We start from the raw sequence: 15,827 nt of genomic DNA on the forward strand, positions 1-15,827 counted from the left end.
AATACATAACGTCTATATTATGCCCTGAAGCTCCCTAGCTTTCAGAGACAGGATGAACGATTGACCAGTGAGAACAAACTTGCCATTGAACACTAACCAAAGTTAACGAAAATCATACAGCAAATTGCAGCTCCCATAATAAGACTTACGCACACAGCTGTAAAAAAAATCAGAGAGAACCTAATTCCATGCACATACTAAAATGAGAACTATCTTGTGATAGCATCTCAGACAGGTAATCCATAAAGTGGTCCAATTCGGAGCAGGGTGAAAGAATAAAGTAGGAAATAATATGTATAACAAACATCATAAAACTGCAGTTTGAAGTGCTAATTACTTGTAGGGTCTTCAAGAGAGAAGACACTCTCTTCCCATTTGCTTACGCTATGCAGCTCCAATGGAGCCCTCGAGCTGGTTTTGACTCAGTGCTATCACATACAATTATTATTCACATAAATAGTACCACATAGTTTAAAAATTTTAAAACTGATAGTATTCTATATTATATTAAGTTTTTAAAGTTTCTATAAAACCACAGAGTTGCAAAACTCAGCGACGTACCTGCTTGCAGGTCTTTTGCTTAAATGGCCCTTCATGCTTAAGTTTGTAGTGAAGAAAGTAATATCTAAACCCAAAGTTGTGAGGTGCATGATCAAAGGACACTTGCATGTTAAAACCCTGCTGGGTAACATTCAGACTCCTTGGCTTCCAGTCTGTCAGAGGAGACATTGGCGAATTGGAAATAAGTGACTCTTCAAGTACAGTAATTTTTGGTAAGATGAACATACAGGAAGTATTACATTTTACTTACAAGGTTTGCAGACAAGGTTTTCTGGCTGTAGCAACAATTCACATGCTAGAAATACACACAAAAATTATTAATGATACAGTATCAAAATGCTATGCTATTTAAATAGAAGAAGAATGAGGGCAAAAGAAGGGAGTTGGTAATTTCGAAGACAATCCCCCCTTTTCTTTCCCAGTCTCTAATAAGCCTGCAGTAAACATATTTTGCAAATTTAGCTTCTTTGTTAAGATTTCAAGACCCTTCTCATCTTTATATGAGAAACACAGGTTCATTAATTTGCAAATAGCATTCTGACAAAAGGGGTAGCACCAGGCACAGCACAGCAGGAGAGGAAGCTGAAACTAGCCTTATGTACGTTTACTCAGTGTAGGTAGGTATGCTGAGCACTATTACAAAGACAACGTTACTGCGGTCTGCATACACAGGCAGGCTGGAGAATATTTTAAGCATGTTTTATAGGGTAAAAACACCTAAGCAGGACAAATATCATCATTGCACCCCAAAGGGTACTCGCAGTTTCTCATCATACTCTTTAAGCACTGAGGAGCTTCTTCATGTTTCTTCTCTCTGACTCCAATGAGAATTGCTAAGTAATTCTGAGAAATTCAACTTGATTTGTTGCTATCCACTTTTGTATGTACTCATCCATATCTATCTCTAGATCTGTTTTTGAAACTGTGATCTCAAGAACAACCTGAGCTCCTTCACAATGTCCAGAGAGGAGAAGGAGCAAACCATCTTCACAAGTCAAATGTTCCCAAGAACCACAGCAGTAATCCTGCTGTAGGCAAACCTGAGACAATCTCAGGCCCACCTGAGACTTTTCTCCTGATTGTTGCCAAACACATATTATCATACACCACAGATTTATCTGTGGCATCCAAACTCTTTCTACTTAACACCTAGATCTTCCTTCAAAGACTATGTCAGTAACTATCTTAATCCAGAGCCATCTAACATCATCTACTACCTTCCTTTGTTGGAAAAACTAAATAGACTGGGGGGGGGACGACGGACACGACACCCCTTGGTGAAGAGATGACATGCAATACTATATTGTATGCAATACTTACGTCGAGTTCGGAAGAAAAATGGGTGATAATTACTTTCATTTTTAATTGAAGGAAAAGGAACAATCTTTACAAAGTAATCTGTTTCAAACTTCAGATTTACAAAGGGCTGGGATTCCATTCCCTACAAAAAGACAAGATTGCAACGTATTTTAAAATCAACTCTTATAACTGAAACTATCTTTCAAAACAAGCCCACAGTTTTGCAAACATAAACAGAAATTAATACACTAAGAATCCTTTATCTACCCCTCCATTACAGATTGACATGAGGAATCTCAACACAGAGTTGGATGTGGACTATTACAGACACGCACCGGCACTCCAGAGTCACCCCAATGACAGTTTCCAGCTTCAGGAAAGCTGCTATAGAAGGGGACTAGGTCTGTCTCCAGAGCAACAACTATCATTAGTTTAATAATAATACTTCTAGGAAGCAACCTGCATCCTAGTAAACAGCACATTGTGTATCTATTTAGATAGAGATATTTAGCTTTATACACAGCATACAAACACTTTCAATACTACTCACATAATCAAGCAACAATGAAACTTTCCTTGAAACAAAGCACTTACTGTTCGTTTAAAACTGGGGCTGAGCTGCTTTGGATCTTTTAAAACCATCTGCTGGCATTGTCTTCCCTCTGATTTTAACTCTTCAAGTATTACTCGAAATCCTTTCAGGTATTCGATCCCTGCAAACAGCAGAGCATTTAAATAGAAGACTAATATTTCAAAATGCATCAGGTGCTATTTTATGTAATTTGAATATATTTAATTTGTCTTTAAAAATAAAACTTACCATTCATATGAAAAACGTTTGTGTTTTATTACCTGCCGTTGCCTGTCAGTTCTTCCCACATTTTCTGTCTTGCTTATTTAGAATTCAATCTTTGGCAAAGGCTGCAATTACTACATACTTGTGCAATGCTTAGAGCAGAGGGGCCCACATCTCAGCTGGGGCTTCCAAATTATCACTGCAATGTAAGTTATCATGACCTTCACCACCCTCAGGAATACTTTATGGTAACTTCACATTTCCATTATTAGCATCGAAATACAACATCTTGCTAGCAAAGTATGGAAATGCTCCTTTATAACATCTTCCTATCATTTCTGAGACTACCAGATTACAGTGATAGCGGTTGTTACAACTTCTTTAGTTCTAGTATTGTATGGGGTAACAGAAAACTTTACTTAAATGGAATGGAATTTATTCCAGTGCATGAATACTTCCAGTTATTTATAACTGGTGCCAGAACTACACCCATTTTTTTCAAGTTACTCTAACACAACTAACTCCCAGCACAGTGTCTTTACATTTCTTTGCCCCATTCTCATCATGGAATTACTTCCCTACATGACTCAACTGAGTCACGGTGATGCAAATGTCACAGGACAATGCCAGACTGTTACCCTGTGATGCTTTTGTGGCTCAGGTATCAAAGTCACTGCACAGTTCAAGAGTAACTACCGCTACTCCACCTAGTTACATCTTTTCAACAGCATTACCTACAGCAGAATAAGTATTTATCAAAGACACAGCCACAGACTTTTGAAGCTAAATGCTACATAAATCAAAATGGATTGATTTGCTAGGCTATGCTTGTCAAACTGAAAAAAAAAATAAAACACCGAAACATATAGTTTATGCTATGCTTGTCAAACTTAAAAAAAAAATAAAACACCGAAACATATGATTTTCTGTGGACTGCCTCTGCTTCAGAAGTTTTCAGGGTTTCATGGTGTTTTTTTTTTTAATGTTTTAATGTTTGATAATTTTGTAGAAGATAAAGACCATGAGTTGCCCAATGTGTTCTTAATATTTCATGGAACAAAAGCACTATTTGTGCTTGCATGAAGACCATGAAAGAGAGTGTCCAGTCTCCGTGTTACCTGAGATGTTTCAATGGCAGCTCTGTCCTCACAATTTCCAAAGGATTAACCTCTGATGATTACAAGAAAGAAAACCAAGCTTTGTTTCCCATAGAGATTTGGTTCATCCAGTCTGCCGCTGAAGATTACCAAATGCTTTCAACTGCAGTTCTGCAGAATTAAGTGTAATTTTCATATAGTCTTTTAAACCCCAGAAATTAATCATTATTTTTTATCCCCCAAAAAATATGATTTAATGCTGGGAGGGCACAAAAAATTTACAATTTTTCTTATATAGAGTATTTTATTAAATAAATGCAGGTCTAGGCTAAAAATATTTCTATCAAGTTTAATAAATACACATTTGCATTATTAGCCATATCTCATAATTTAGGATTCAATCCTACCACATTAATAGGAACTTCCAGCTCTTACTAAATCATAGAATGGTTTAGGCTGGAAGGGATCTTGAAGATCATCGAGTTCCCCCCCCCTGCCATGGGCAGGGACACCTCCCACTAGACCAGGTTGCTCAAAGCCCCATCCATCATGGCCTTGACCTCCAGGGATGGGGCATCCACAGCTTCTCTCGGCAACCTGGACCAGTGTTTCACCACCCTCATTGCAAAAAATTTCTTCTTTATATTTAGTCTGAATACCCTCTTTAATTTACAGCCATTGCCCTTGTCCTGTCGCAACAGGCCCTGCTAAAAAGTCTGTCCCCATCTTTCCTGTACGCCCCTTTTACGTACTGGAAGGCTGCCGTAAGGTCTCCCCAGAGCCTTCTCTTCTTGAGGCTGAACAACCCCAACTCTCTCAGCCTGTCGTCATAGGAGAGGTGATCCAACCCTCTGATCATCTTTGTGGCCCTCCTCTGGACTTGCTCCAACAGGTCCATATCTTTCCTGTGCTGAGGGCTCCAGAGCTGGACACAGTGCTCCAGGTGGGGTCTCACCAGAGCAGAGTAGAGGGGGGCAGGATCACCTCCCTCCACCTGCTGGCCATGCTTCTTTTTATGCAGCCCAGGATATGGTTGGCCTCCTGGGCTGTGAGTGCACATTGTAACCTCATGTTGAGCTTTTCATCCACCAGTACCCCCAAGTCCTTCTCGGCCAGCCTGCTCTCAACCCCTTCATCCCCCAGCCTGTACTGACACTGGGTGTTGCCCCAACCCAGGTGCAGGACCCTGCACTTGGCCTTGTTAAAGCTCATGAGGTTCACATGGGCCCACTTCTCAAGCTTGTCCAGGTCCCTCTGGATAGCAATCATAAGAAAAGCCTGATTTAAAAGCTTTTTGAGGGAGCGTGAACCATGAAATGTCATGTTAAGACTGCTGTATGAGAAAAAGAACATAAAACACCCAATTCCTGTTTTAATTTTGAAAACTGTATTGTGCTTAACTCTAATTATTTTTTTGATGTGGAGAAGCACCTTTGCAGTTAAAAATCTTCAATGAAGTATTAAAAACATTTATGAAGGGAACTCTACCTCTTTTATTTGCTAAACACTGATGACTAAAAAAAATGAGTTTATATTGTTACTCTATTTAGGACCTTAATTAGCAGGAAGAAAAAGAAATTATGAGCAGGGTTGGTACAGAGAGAGGACACTATAGTGCAGTGGTCTCCACATTTTGTTGATGGTGCACTCCTATCAACAAAAAAATATTGAGCACAAACCCCCAGTATATTTACAAAACATACATATATACTACTCTGCTAATATATGATGTACTTTACAAAATATATACAAAAACAAATTTAAAAGGCAAGAGAAAGATTAAACACTATTTTAAAAAAACTTTTTATTTTATTAATGATACAAAAAGTTTTTGCTCCCACTTAAAAATATTAATAATAATAATATTAGTAAGTGAGAACTATGCGATTGAACAAGCTTCGGGGGGGGGGTTAAACGTTGATTTAACACTTTGTGATATGGCAGTTCAAAGGTCTGGTTGCAAGTTCTGTTTTATTTTGTTGCATGGTTTTAATGGCTGTCATAGCTGAAAAAATAACCTCACAAAGATAGATACATGGATCCAAATGGAGGAAGTGCATCATTGGCTGCATTTACTAAATCATGACACTCATTCTTCACTTCCATCCTCTAAGTATGCAAAGGTTTTTCTTTAAACTTGGCTAATAAATTTATATATTCCCTGATGTCAGTTGTTGTTGCAAACTAATCAGAATGTGTTGCATTTCTAACAAATGGGTTCAAAACCCACTGAAACTCTGCATTCAGAAGATTTGAGCAACCTGGTCTAGTGGAAGGTATCCCTGCCCATGGCAGGGGGGTTGGAATTAGATGATCTTTATTAAGGTCCCTTCCAACCATTCTATGATTTTTACACAGGCTAGGAAATTCTGTTTCCTCACTTTTTAATTGTAAAAATATGAGAGTTTATAGGTGAGAAGCTGCCTTTCTTTTCAGCAAGAAAATCACACAACAAAGGTAACATTTCCAAACATCCATTTTCAAAATCTCTTTCCATAGCATGAGTTTCTTTTGGAAAACAGTTACTTTCTCATTCATTATTAAAATGTCACCTTTACCTTGAAGAGACATGTTAAGTGTAGTTTTGTTTGGGTTTTTTTTTTGTTTGTTTTTAAATATGTGCATAGCTGCAGCCACTTATCACAGAAAAGGTCAGCAAATTTGGATCAGTTGTCTTTTTGTGAAAGAAGAATGCTTAACTCGAAGATATTTGAGTTTGACAACTCTTAAGCACTTTGCCACAAGACAACCAGAGAGCCTCTGTCCTCTGTGTGTCACAAAAGATTTTCACGGTCAGTCCCCATCTCATTACAAACTACTGTAAAGATTCTACAATTTAAATGTCTTGGTTTTATATAACCAACCACATTGATGACATCCTGTGCACTTCTGGCTCCAACTTCATTGCTGCAATAGTTTTCCTATGAACAATGCAATGACTGAATTTCATGTGTGGTCCTATCTCTGTAACCTTACACCAGAATCCTTTTTTTTTCATTCCAATATTTCCCTGTATTATTTCAGCCAGTTTTACTGTGTCAGGAAGAACAAGGGTTTCCCCAGCAATATGTGGCTTTTTGTCTTTCACTATGGAGTAAGATACCTTAAAAGAGATTTCACAAAAAGAGGCTTCTAAAGATTTATCATTAAGTTTAGTGAAATTTTTTACTTCGTTGAGTATCGCATAGCTTCAAACATTGCTGAAAAAATTGTAGAGGTTTGTCTTCATGTTCTGGATGCTTAGTTTTCAAATGTCTTGCTAATCGTGATGGCTTCATGGCATTAGCTGAATTAGCTCTCAAGGTACACTATACGCTTAGGGCAAGGTTCATCATTAACAATGGCAGGTGTAAATCTGTATTTCAAATAGCCTTGATAATTTTGGCCAGCTTTTTATCAGAACTGATTAGATAGCCATTGTTTTTACCTTCTAATGTGGCTGACAAAGAGCCTGTACTACTATTGTGGGAACTGTCAGCTCTGCTATTTTCTTGCTGTTCACATGAGCTCGCATTATTAGTATTATCTTCAATTATCTTAAGCGACCTGTCCATTTCAAGATGGTTAGTTTAGTTAAAACTAGATAATATAATCAGTAAATCCACTTAAGCTGGCACACATTCACTGCAATACGTTGCAATATGCTGGAAGCAAATGAAAGAACAAGGGTGCCACTGTGAACCCCTCCACACTCACTCTTCCTTCCAGATACCTCACGTACCACACGTGAAACATCAACATCTGACATACAAACTGAGTAAGTGTGTCAGTGTCAACCCATATATTTAATATTAGTAAAGTTTAGTTTTTCTGTTCAAGATCTAGAAAAATATGTAAACAGAAGTTCTAAAATTTTCTTCACATGCCCCTTTCATCATGTGCACTCCCCACTTTGGAGACGACTGCTCTAGTGGGCAACAAGGTACTTCCAGTGACCTTTAAGTGAGTGAGTAATATTCTTTGTGACCAGACCTGACAAGGAAACATATTAAAGTCTGCACAGCTATGATTAAATAACGTTTTCCACCTGTAAGACAATTTGCATCTTAAAGAATCTTTAAGTGTATTGGCAATTAAACTCCAATAAATGCCGCTGAAATGCACAAGTGCCTTGGGGCCCAGAACAAAATCAGGCCTATTGCAGTTCTGAAGAGCAGCAAAAATTCAACAAACTGGAATAGTAAAAAGCAGCATATGGCTGCAGAGAGCATCCTAGTTTTAAGGGTATTTCAAGTGAGCTCGTAAAAATAGCAGCTTTGCAAAGCTGTTAAGAATTTCTCTCTTCCTTAAGCAGTTTGCTTCAATTATTGCAAGTATAATTTAATTTTTTTACTTAATACCAATCAGCAAGAAGTTGTTACCCAAGACATGATGAATTAGTGCATTTCCCTCTGCTACTTACCGATGGCATTTGCTGTCCAAAGTATTGACACTGCAACCTGTTCATAACATGCATACTGACTGATAGTTATATTCTGCACATCTCCAATCACGTGTTTTCCCACTGAATTCAGATAAGGCGTGCAGTCTAAAAAATATGGAGAAATAACCACTTTAAGACAAACATTCTAGCTGATGTTCTTGTGCCATACCAGAGCAAGTAAATCACAATCTGCCAACTGCACCTAATCTTAAAGATCTATTCATGCAACCAGCTTCCAACATGACCTGCATCTTTCCATGTAAAGAATTAAATAAAGACTTAAGTTAATTTCCTAAGATTTCTTCAAGATTGAGCGAAGTAAAAGTACATGTGCACTATTTATTCTATAAAAATAAGTACTGTATAGTAAATCTAGACGAAGCTTTTGTCGTCTCAGGACACTGAAAAGCACAAAACTTTATAAATCATTAAGCACAACCACTTTCACCAGTTGCAAAACCCTAGTTCACAAGACTCCAAAGGAAATTACCAGTTTATAACACCAGTGTAGCCTGGATCACAGTAAGAGGACGTATGTTGGGACTCCCAAAAGAGAACAACTTTTCCTCACTCAAAAGAATATGAGGACTGACATTAATTTTGTGCATGTACAATGCTTAGAGCAAGAGAATGTTGGTCAACGATCAGGCACGTATGAGAACAATGAACAATGTGAAGCTTAGAAACGGTCCTCAAGAAGTGCTTTTAACCACGATACTGCTTGATCCTGACCACAAAGAACCTACCGCCTAAATCCATCTCATCTCTGTCATCATTCAGTAGCCACATCCCTGTAGACCATTTTACTGCCACTCAATCCAGTCAGAACTGGTTTTGTCTTATTATCTTCACAAAATATACTGTATTCCCTAAAGTTACAGCTCCATAAACATGTGATTATAGAAAACCTCAGCTTTCATTAAGAAAATAAAATATAAGAAAAACATTCTTGACTTTGTTGTTGAACTTGACCGTGTCTTTATGCATTCAAAAGAAGAAAACAAATAACCCCAATTTTTTTTTTACTTTTAAAGCCTTACAAAGTTTAGGCTCATATTGTGTGACAGAAAGAGAAGTAGTGGCCAGAGAATTCAATAGCTCTGGAGCACAGTATATATGAAGACGTATATGCAGAAACAAATATGTTGCTTTTGAACTAGTGAAGCCAACAAAACCCAGAAAGAGTTGACCAGTAGACTATATATTACTGACTGATGATTAATTCTAAAAAACGGAGATAATCTATATGCTATGTATTTGCCTATACAGAGTTTGTAGAAACGAAACATGAAAAATCAAGTGTTATGATAAGCCAATGCAGGAAATTTGAATTTAATTCAGAGGTGTGATCTTAAAGGCAAGGAAAGAAAAAATTATTAACTGAAAAGCACTTTTAGAAAATGGCTTTTTACAATGGTAAATGGGGTCTTTTATGTAACTGTCCCACAAATAAGAATAGAACAGTTTGTACAACATTGCCTTTTACAAAAGCTGGGCAGTTGGTACTTACTCTGCTGTTTGTAGAATTCTGTTGCTATGAGTGAACTCAATGACAGCATGAACTTCCTCTTAGGAGGAGAGAGTATCTCTTTCAATGGAAAGTCTGAAGTAACAGTTTTTTGCTAGGTCTGGATCTAATTAATAGCAAGCCCAAGATTTTGGATCCTAGTTACTAAAATTTTATGGTCAAATGACAATTTGCCAAAATGGAATACAGCACAAGTGTCTGAAGTTTGACTGTGAGTCACTGATTTACATTTTTAAAGAACAACAGATTTAAAAAGAAAACAGCAGGGAAAAATTGCACTTTTCAGGAAACCACTTCGTTTATTTGAATACAAGTGAAATACTAAAACATACAAACCTTTGTTTTTCACCTGAGTAAAAAATCTAACCAACTAATTTAACAACATAAAACACAGTTCACTAGAGTTGCTGTATGGCAAAATAGAAGCCTTTAAATCACGTCCAGCAAGCCAAATTCTCTTTTGTGCTGGCTTATTCATGATAAGTATGTTTCCACATTATATGAACACTTTAGCCTTGATATCAAGGAACTCTTTTCCTAGTACTGCACGAGTCAAATAACTCCTTTGTCCAGGAAGCATACAGTGCCAGCAGAATTTTGAATTAACACTTGTCATTGGTTAAACACAGTTCCTGGTGCCAGAATTAATGGAAAAAACATGACAGATACTGGAACTTAAACAGACTCCATTGTGTTAACTAAATGTGGGGATCTCTGTTCTGACTGGTATTATTTCCTGGTTTTCTTTATGCAGAAAGAAAAAAAAATCATAACTCTCTCACAGCGACCACTTACCTCTTGTACAATCTGACATACTTAAATTTTGCTTATTTTAAATATTAACATCAAATTAGATTAAAAAAAATTCACAGTGGAGGATTGCAAATTCAGAAATTAACATAAAAATAGAGGAATAAAAGGCTGATCAGAATGAAACAAAAGCACTATTGTTACGTTTCCTGATACGTGCTCTCAATGATGAAATTTTACCCACATTCAGCATCTGAGGTAACTTCTTCAGGTAGGCAAAAAAAACAACCTGTAACTTGCACTGGCATTAATACAAACACTACTGCAGTAAATTAGGAGCTTCTGTTGACCACTGATGATGGCCACTAACTGCCCAAATAAGAATAAATTCCCAATGCGGTCAATAGTCATTCCTAACTGACTAGACAACATAGATGACAAAAACCTTTTAAAAATGAAAACAATAAGATACAGCCATTTCCCAGATATTTGAAGAGGTTTGAATTATTATTGCTGCAACTTGCTTATTACTGTTATTATGCTAGAGATTACTTTCTTCTTAGTTTAATTGCAAAACAGACCACATCTGCTACAGTACTAAACCCATCTGTCTTCACTGAAAATGTAGACAGCAGTCTTCCACTACCCTGGTCCTTTAACACTGTAGTGAATGAGACGTTCCAACTACTTCAACTAGGTGAAGAGACGCTATTCATCTTCCAAGTTTATATTCAATATCAGTCCTTGCAAAGACACCTTTTTAATATATTGCCTGTATACAAATACAAACTACAGGTTTTCTACCTTGAGACACACTTCACACAATTTTTCCCCAAAATTACACATCAGAGAAAAGGTGTATAAAGCTTGAAATAATCCTTTCCTACAACTTTGTGTGTAGCTAACCTTTCAATGACTACATTCTTTCACAGAGTAAAATCATTCCCTATAATTTTCCAGCCAAATACTGGGCAGATGATGTAGACCAATATGAAAATGAAACTACTACAAATTATTAGGTTGTTTTATTACCAGTGAAACACAGGAAGGACAAGATCCACCAGATCCAGCAGAAACAAATCTAGATTTTAAAATTATGTCAATGCTAAAGAGCTCATGCTATTCTTAGAGCCGTTTTTAGAGACATGTTGCTATATATTGACAACTGTGATGGAGTCTGTGATTTTTGTGAATATAGTGCAAATTTTCAACTTACTGTCATATTTGAAGGTGATATTGAGTAGTCCATTGCTCTTGGTGACTGATGACAGCCCCTGCAGAGAAATATCAAGAAAATAATTTGAATAAAGCAAGCTACTTTGAACTTCTGTATATTTTTATTTTGTAAATAGTTTGTTGGAGGATAACAGAACCCACGATTATTTCCTTGTTTTGGAACATCATCCATCAGTCTGAACACAGGCAATGACAGAACAGATTGCATACACCGGCATGCACTCACCTGTCATCAACTTTCCAAATGTAATACTCAAAGAAGTGAAAGCAAAGAGAAATGGAAGTCTGAATGTAATATTTACATGAAGATACGAAAATGTGATTTAAGTAGTATGCCTTGCCCAGTAGATGTGAATCAGAAGCTTATTTTTGAAAGAAAGTTATGTGATGTTCTCAACTTCCACCATCTAGGTTAATCATGCCCATACACACCTTTAATCAAGGTGTAATGAGAAATCAAATTGGGTTCTCCAGGGCAAACACAGTGCAAGAGAAGAGACGAGACAATGTGAGTCTGAAAAAGCTGATCTCAATTCCACAGTCATGAAAAAAAGTATCAGAAGTTCAAACAGAGAGAAGAAGGTATGTCACCGCTAAGCACTGTGGTCATAGCACTTTAGCTCTATTTTTTTGGTGAAGGTCATTGAGGAAAAAAATTAAAGGTAGGGGCAAAACAGTAGAAGAACTGATTAAAGAGCACGCACCACCTCCCAGATGCTCCTCATCTCATTAACTACCTCAGACCAGGTGCCTGAAGGACTCTATTATTTATCTGTCACTTGGGCAAACTAACCCATCAAATACTCAGCACACTCAGAACTCATCTATAATCAAGTCATCCTTTTTTCATAAATCTAATATTATTCAATGCTCACAAGAACTACACAGAACCCAAAGCTTAATGTAAACTGAGGTGTGCTAAGCCACGCCACAAAACCTATGGCCTGGTTCATCCGTGTGCCTGAATTGTATATGGGAGAAGCTTACCCCAGAGGGAGTATCAATGTCCAGTGTGTAGATATCTGCCCACGTCTATCCTTCATTAAGTTATTTTATACAGATATATTTGTATGTAATTTATGTTTCTGTGCCTGATATCACTCTTGTGGAATTTATATTTCCATGTGCTTTGAGTCATGTGGTTTATGCACTGGATTACTTTTCTGTTATATTTTTTTTTATGGGAGAGGCCCCCATATAGAGGCCCCAATCATTTTAACACGTAGTGTGAACATTTTAGAGAAATTCTTGCTGAGATGAACTTAGACAAAAACACAGATGGAGAATTTAAATTTCAATCTTCCCATTGATTATTGGTTAAAATCAACAAAGTTAAAGGAGAACATATGAAACAGTGGATTTCCAACTGGAATAATTCAGATAATTATACCCCATAACTTTTTCAGTAGAAGTACATATTGCAGAAATCTATTATGCTACATCAGACACCCTTTTCTATTATCAAATACTATTAAAGCAGATGCTGCCATCCTCGCTGAGCGTCACAGAAAGTGAGGACCAACTGGAGAACTATGCCATTGCTCTCCCAGGGAGGAATCCAGACATACACGGGCTGATGAGTCTGTTGCCTCTTCCACACTTGTAAAAAAGAACTTTGGGCTTCAGAAATGCAATGCCTTACCCTTCAGAAAGCACTGAAATTATTTCTGAAACACAAAATGTAGCATCACCCTCACCCTTACTAGACACAATGTTGAAAACTGAAACACTCATTCTTATGGAGTAATATCATTCTGTGAAAGGCAAATAACATCATGTTTACCATTATCTTTAAAAAAATACCAGCCATTTACATAGATTTTATCTGGGTTTACTGCTATAACATAAAGAACAGAAGTTAATAGTATATAAGGACTCCAACGGTAATTAGATGTTGTCAGGATCACATGTAAACATTTACTGTGTGCCACTTAATGGTCAGACACGGGTATTTACAAAGGAAAAAACAGGGTATGAGTTATATTACCTTTAAAAAAAAAAGTAAAATACTACATAAAGGCTGAAAGCAAATCAGATCTTGATAATATTGTTAGAAGTTAAACTTGTAATCTCACTTTCTTCTTAGGTGGCTTTTCATTTGTTTAACTTCAATTTAGGTTGGCATTAAACAAGCTGTTATACAAAAAGGTTTCCTGAAACAGGAAGGCGTCAATTTTTTTTTTCAGTCTTAACTTTTCTATTAATATCTGTTCTATTCTGACTCATTTTCTTAAACTATATAAAATTTCATTTCACTTACTACTACAGCAAACCAAAGATGTGTTTGAGTAAAAAATGACAAAAAATAAACTATTGACTTTTCACATTTATAAAGGCAAATAAAACATCAAATTCATCAATTGTTACCTGTCTTCCTTTTGTGTCCTAGAGCTGAAGTTTTGAGACATAAATTTCACCAAACCACACAGAAAATTAGCATAAGTATTTTAATTCATTAGATAGTTTCTTTTTACACCCTGTATTTTTTAAAAATATAATATGGCAATGCTTTTCATGACACCTTTAATTGTATTTCCACTGGGATTATGGTAACATCACAAAACATGTAACAGTAGAAGTATAAATCAATATACCATAATCATTAATAAAGTAGATGCAAAAACTAAGGAACTATAAGCCAAACTCAGCTCAACTTAAGCAGCGTATGAGACTTACTGGTTGTAAAAATTTGTTCCCAAGTGTATAAAAGGTACAAAAAAGCTGCAGTGGTTTGAGAGAGAATTAGGGTCACCTCAAAGTACTGAACTAGATAACTGTCATATTAGTTATAGGCTAAAACATGTAGGCTAGTCAGACAACTTCATCGTGCTAAACTCTGGTATTAATCCTCCAAGTACTTACTGCTGTGAGTTTAAAAATATCTTCTTCCAGGAAGCATTCCCTTGTTTTTAAGCCATAAAGTAATTGTGTTATTTAAATGGCCTATAGCTAAGACAACTTGTTTAGAGCATCTTACTTTAAAACTATAAATACTAATGCTATGGCCTTAGGGCTCTACATTCTTAGCTAATTAACCACTAACATTTGTTGAGCTGACATGCAGCTTTTAATTTATTCTGAACTTTACTAGAAAGCAAGTCTCCATTGCCCGGAGCTGTGTCTACAGAATCCCTTTGGTCCACATACTTGTACACACACTGACTGAGAAGGAATACATAGGAAATAAGACAGCCAAAACATCTTCTATGAAGAACTATTGCTGACTGATCTTTAAACAGATAATCAAAGTTGAAATGCACACAGATTCAACTACAAATAATCTTGTTTGTCAAAAAGCAGGGGGGTGAGGTGGGGTGTAGGGGGTTGTTTATCCACAACAATAAATCTCACAATACGTGAGCTCAAAGCACAAAACTCCACAGAAAACATGAGAAGCTAAGATCCAAGTCCTGCATCGGTATTGGGCAAGCAAGCCAGAAAGAATTTCCATCACATATCACATACCTCAAATCACAGAGATCAATGTGGAATCTGTTCCTCGATCCACATGAACAGATTGAATAGTTATGGTTAAGATCCCAACATATCTTAAATCTGAATAACACTAATACATATCATCTCCTGAAGAATAGCTCATTGGGATGTTCAAGGCATGTGCAGGTATTTCATTTTATTTAAATATCCATCTTTCACCATGAAAGAGCAGAAGTATTAATAAGAGGCAAAGACTATTCCATGAAGTTAACCTGTATTTCTGATTGTTTATTTTTGTCTAATACCTAGCCTTCATTTACGGTAACAACGTATTAATGAAATGCACTTACGACAACTTTTTTATACCCATTACTAGGCCAGAGAGGAACAAAGTTAGGATTACATTTCCAGAAATAGAGCTTAAATTAAATTTTAACCACAGGAACTAACTGTGCCTCCAAGAGAAGTTAAATTTAACTAATGTCTGCCATCAGAGGCGTAAATTAAATACAATGGAAAGAAATGAAAAGTCTGCTTAATTTTTATTGTTGAAGTTTTCCCTCTTCCTTTTAATCTAGAACATATAGTGTTTCATATTTGAAAGTAACATCTATTTTTTATATTTGACAATTCCTGCCAGAGATGGCATTGGTGATTTCAGAATTGAATAACCATTTTTATAAATAATGTTAAAATAACAGT

The 15,827-nt window shown here is 36.5% G+C and overlaps 1 protein-coding gene across 1 annotated transcript in view; it reads right to left on the reverse strand.

The window, feature by feature from the left end:
- The window catches only part of IL17RD (interleukin 17 receptor D), a 40,088-nt gene that overhangs the window by 10,892 nt on the left and 13,369 nt on the right, over positions 1-15,827 (reverse strand). Inside the window, exons 2-7 of the mRNA XM_009895744.1 lie at positions 11,671-11,728; positions 8,156-8,281; positions 2,455-2,573; positions 1,882-2,002; positions 812-856; positions 562-713 (exon numbers count right to left, since the gene is read on the reverse strand). Coding sequence (XP_009894046.1) covers positions 562-713; positions 812-856; positions 1,882-2,002; positions 2,455-2,573; positions 8,156-8,281; positions 11,671-11,728 — 621 coding nt within the window. The remainder of the gene's footprint in view (positions 1-561; positions 714-811; positions 857-1,881; positions 2,003-2,454; positions 2,574-8,155; positions 8,282-11,670; positions 11,729-15,827) is intronic.

This window comes from Charadrius vociferus, unplaced genomic scaffold (genome assembly GCF_000708025.1).
Source record: "Charadrius vociferus isolate BGI_N301 unplaced genomic scaffold, ASM70802v2 scaffold512, whole genome shotgun sequence".
Classification (NCBI taxonomy): domain Eukaryota; kingdom Metazoa; phylum Chordata; class Aves; order Charadriiformes; family Charadriidae; genus Charadrius; species Charadrius vociferus.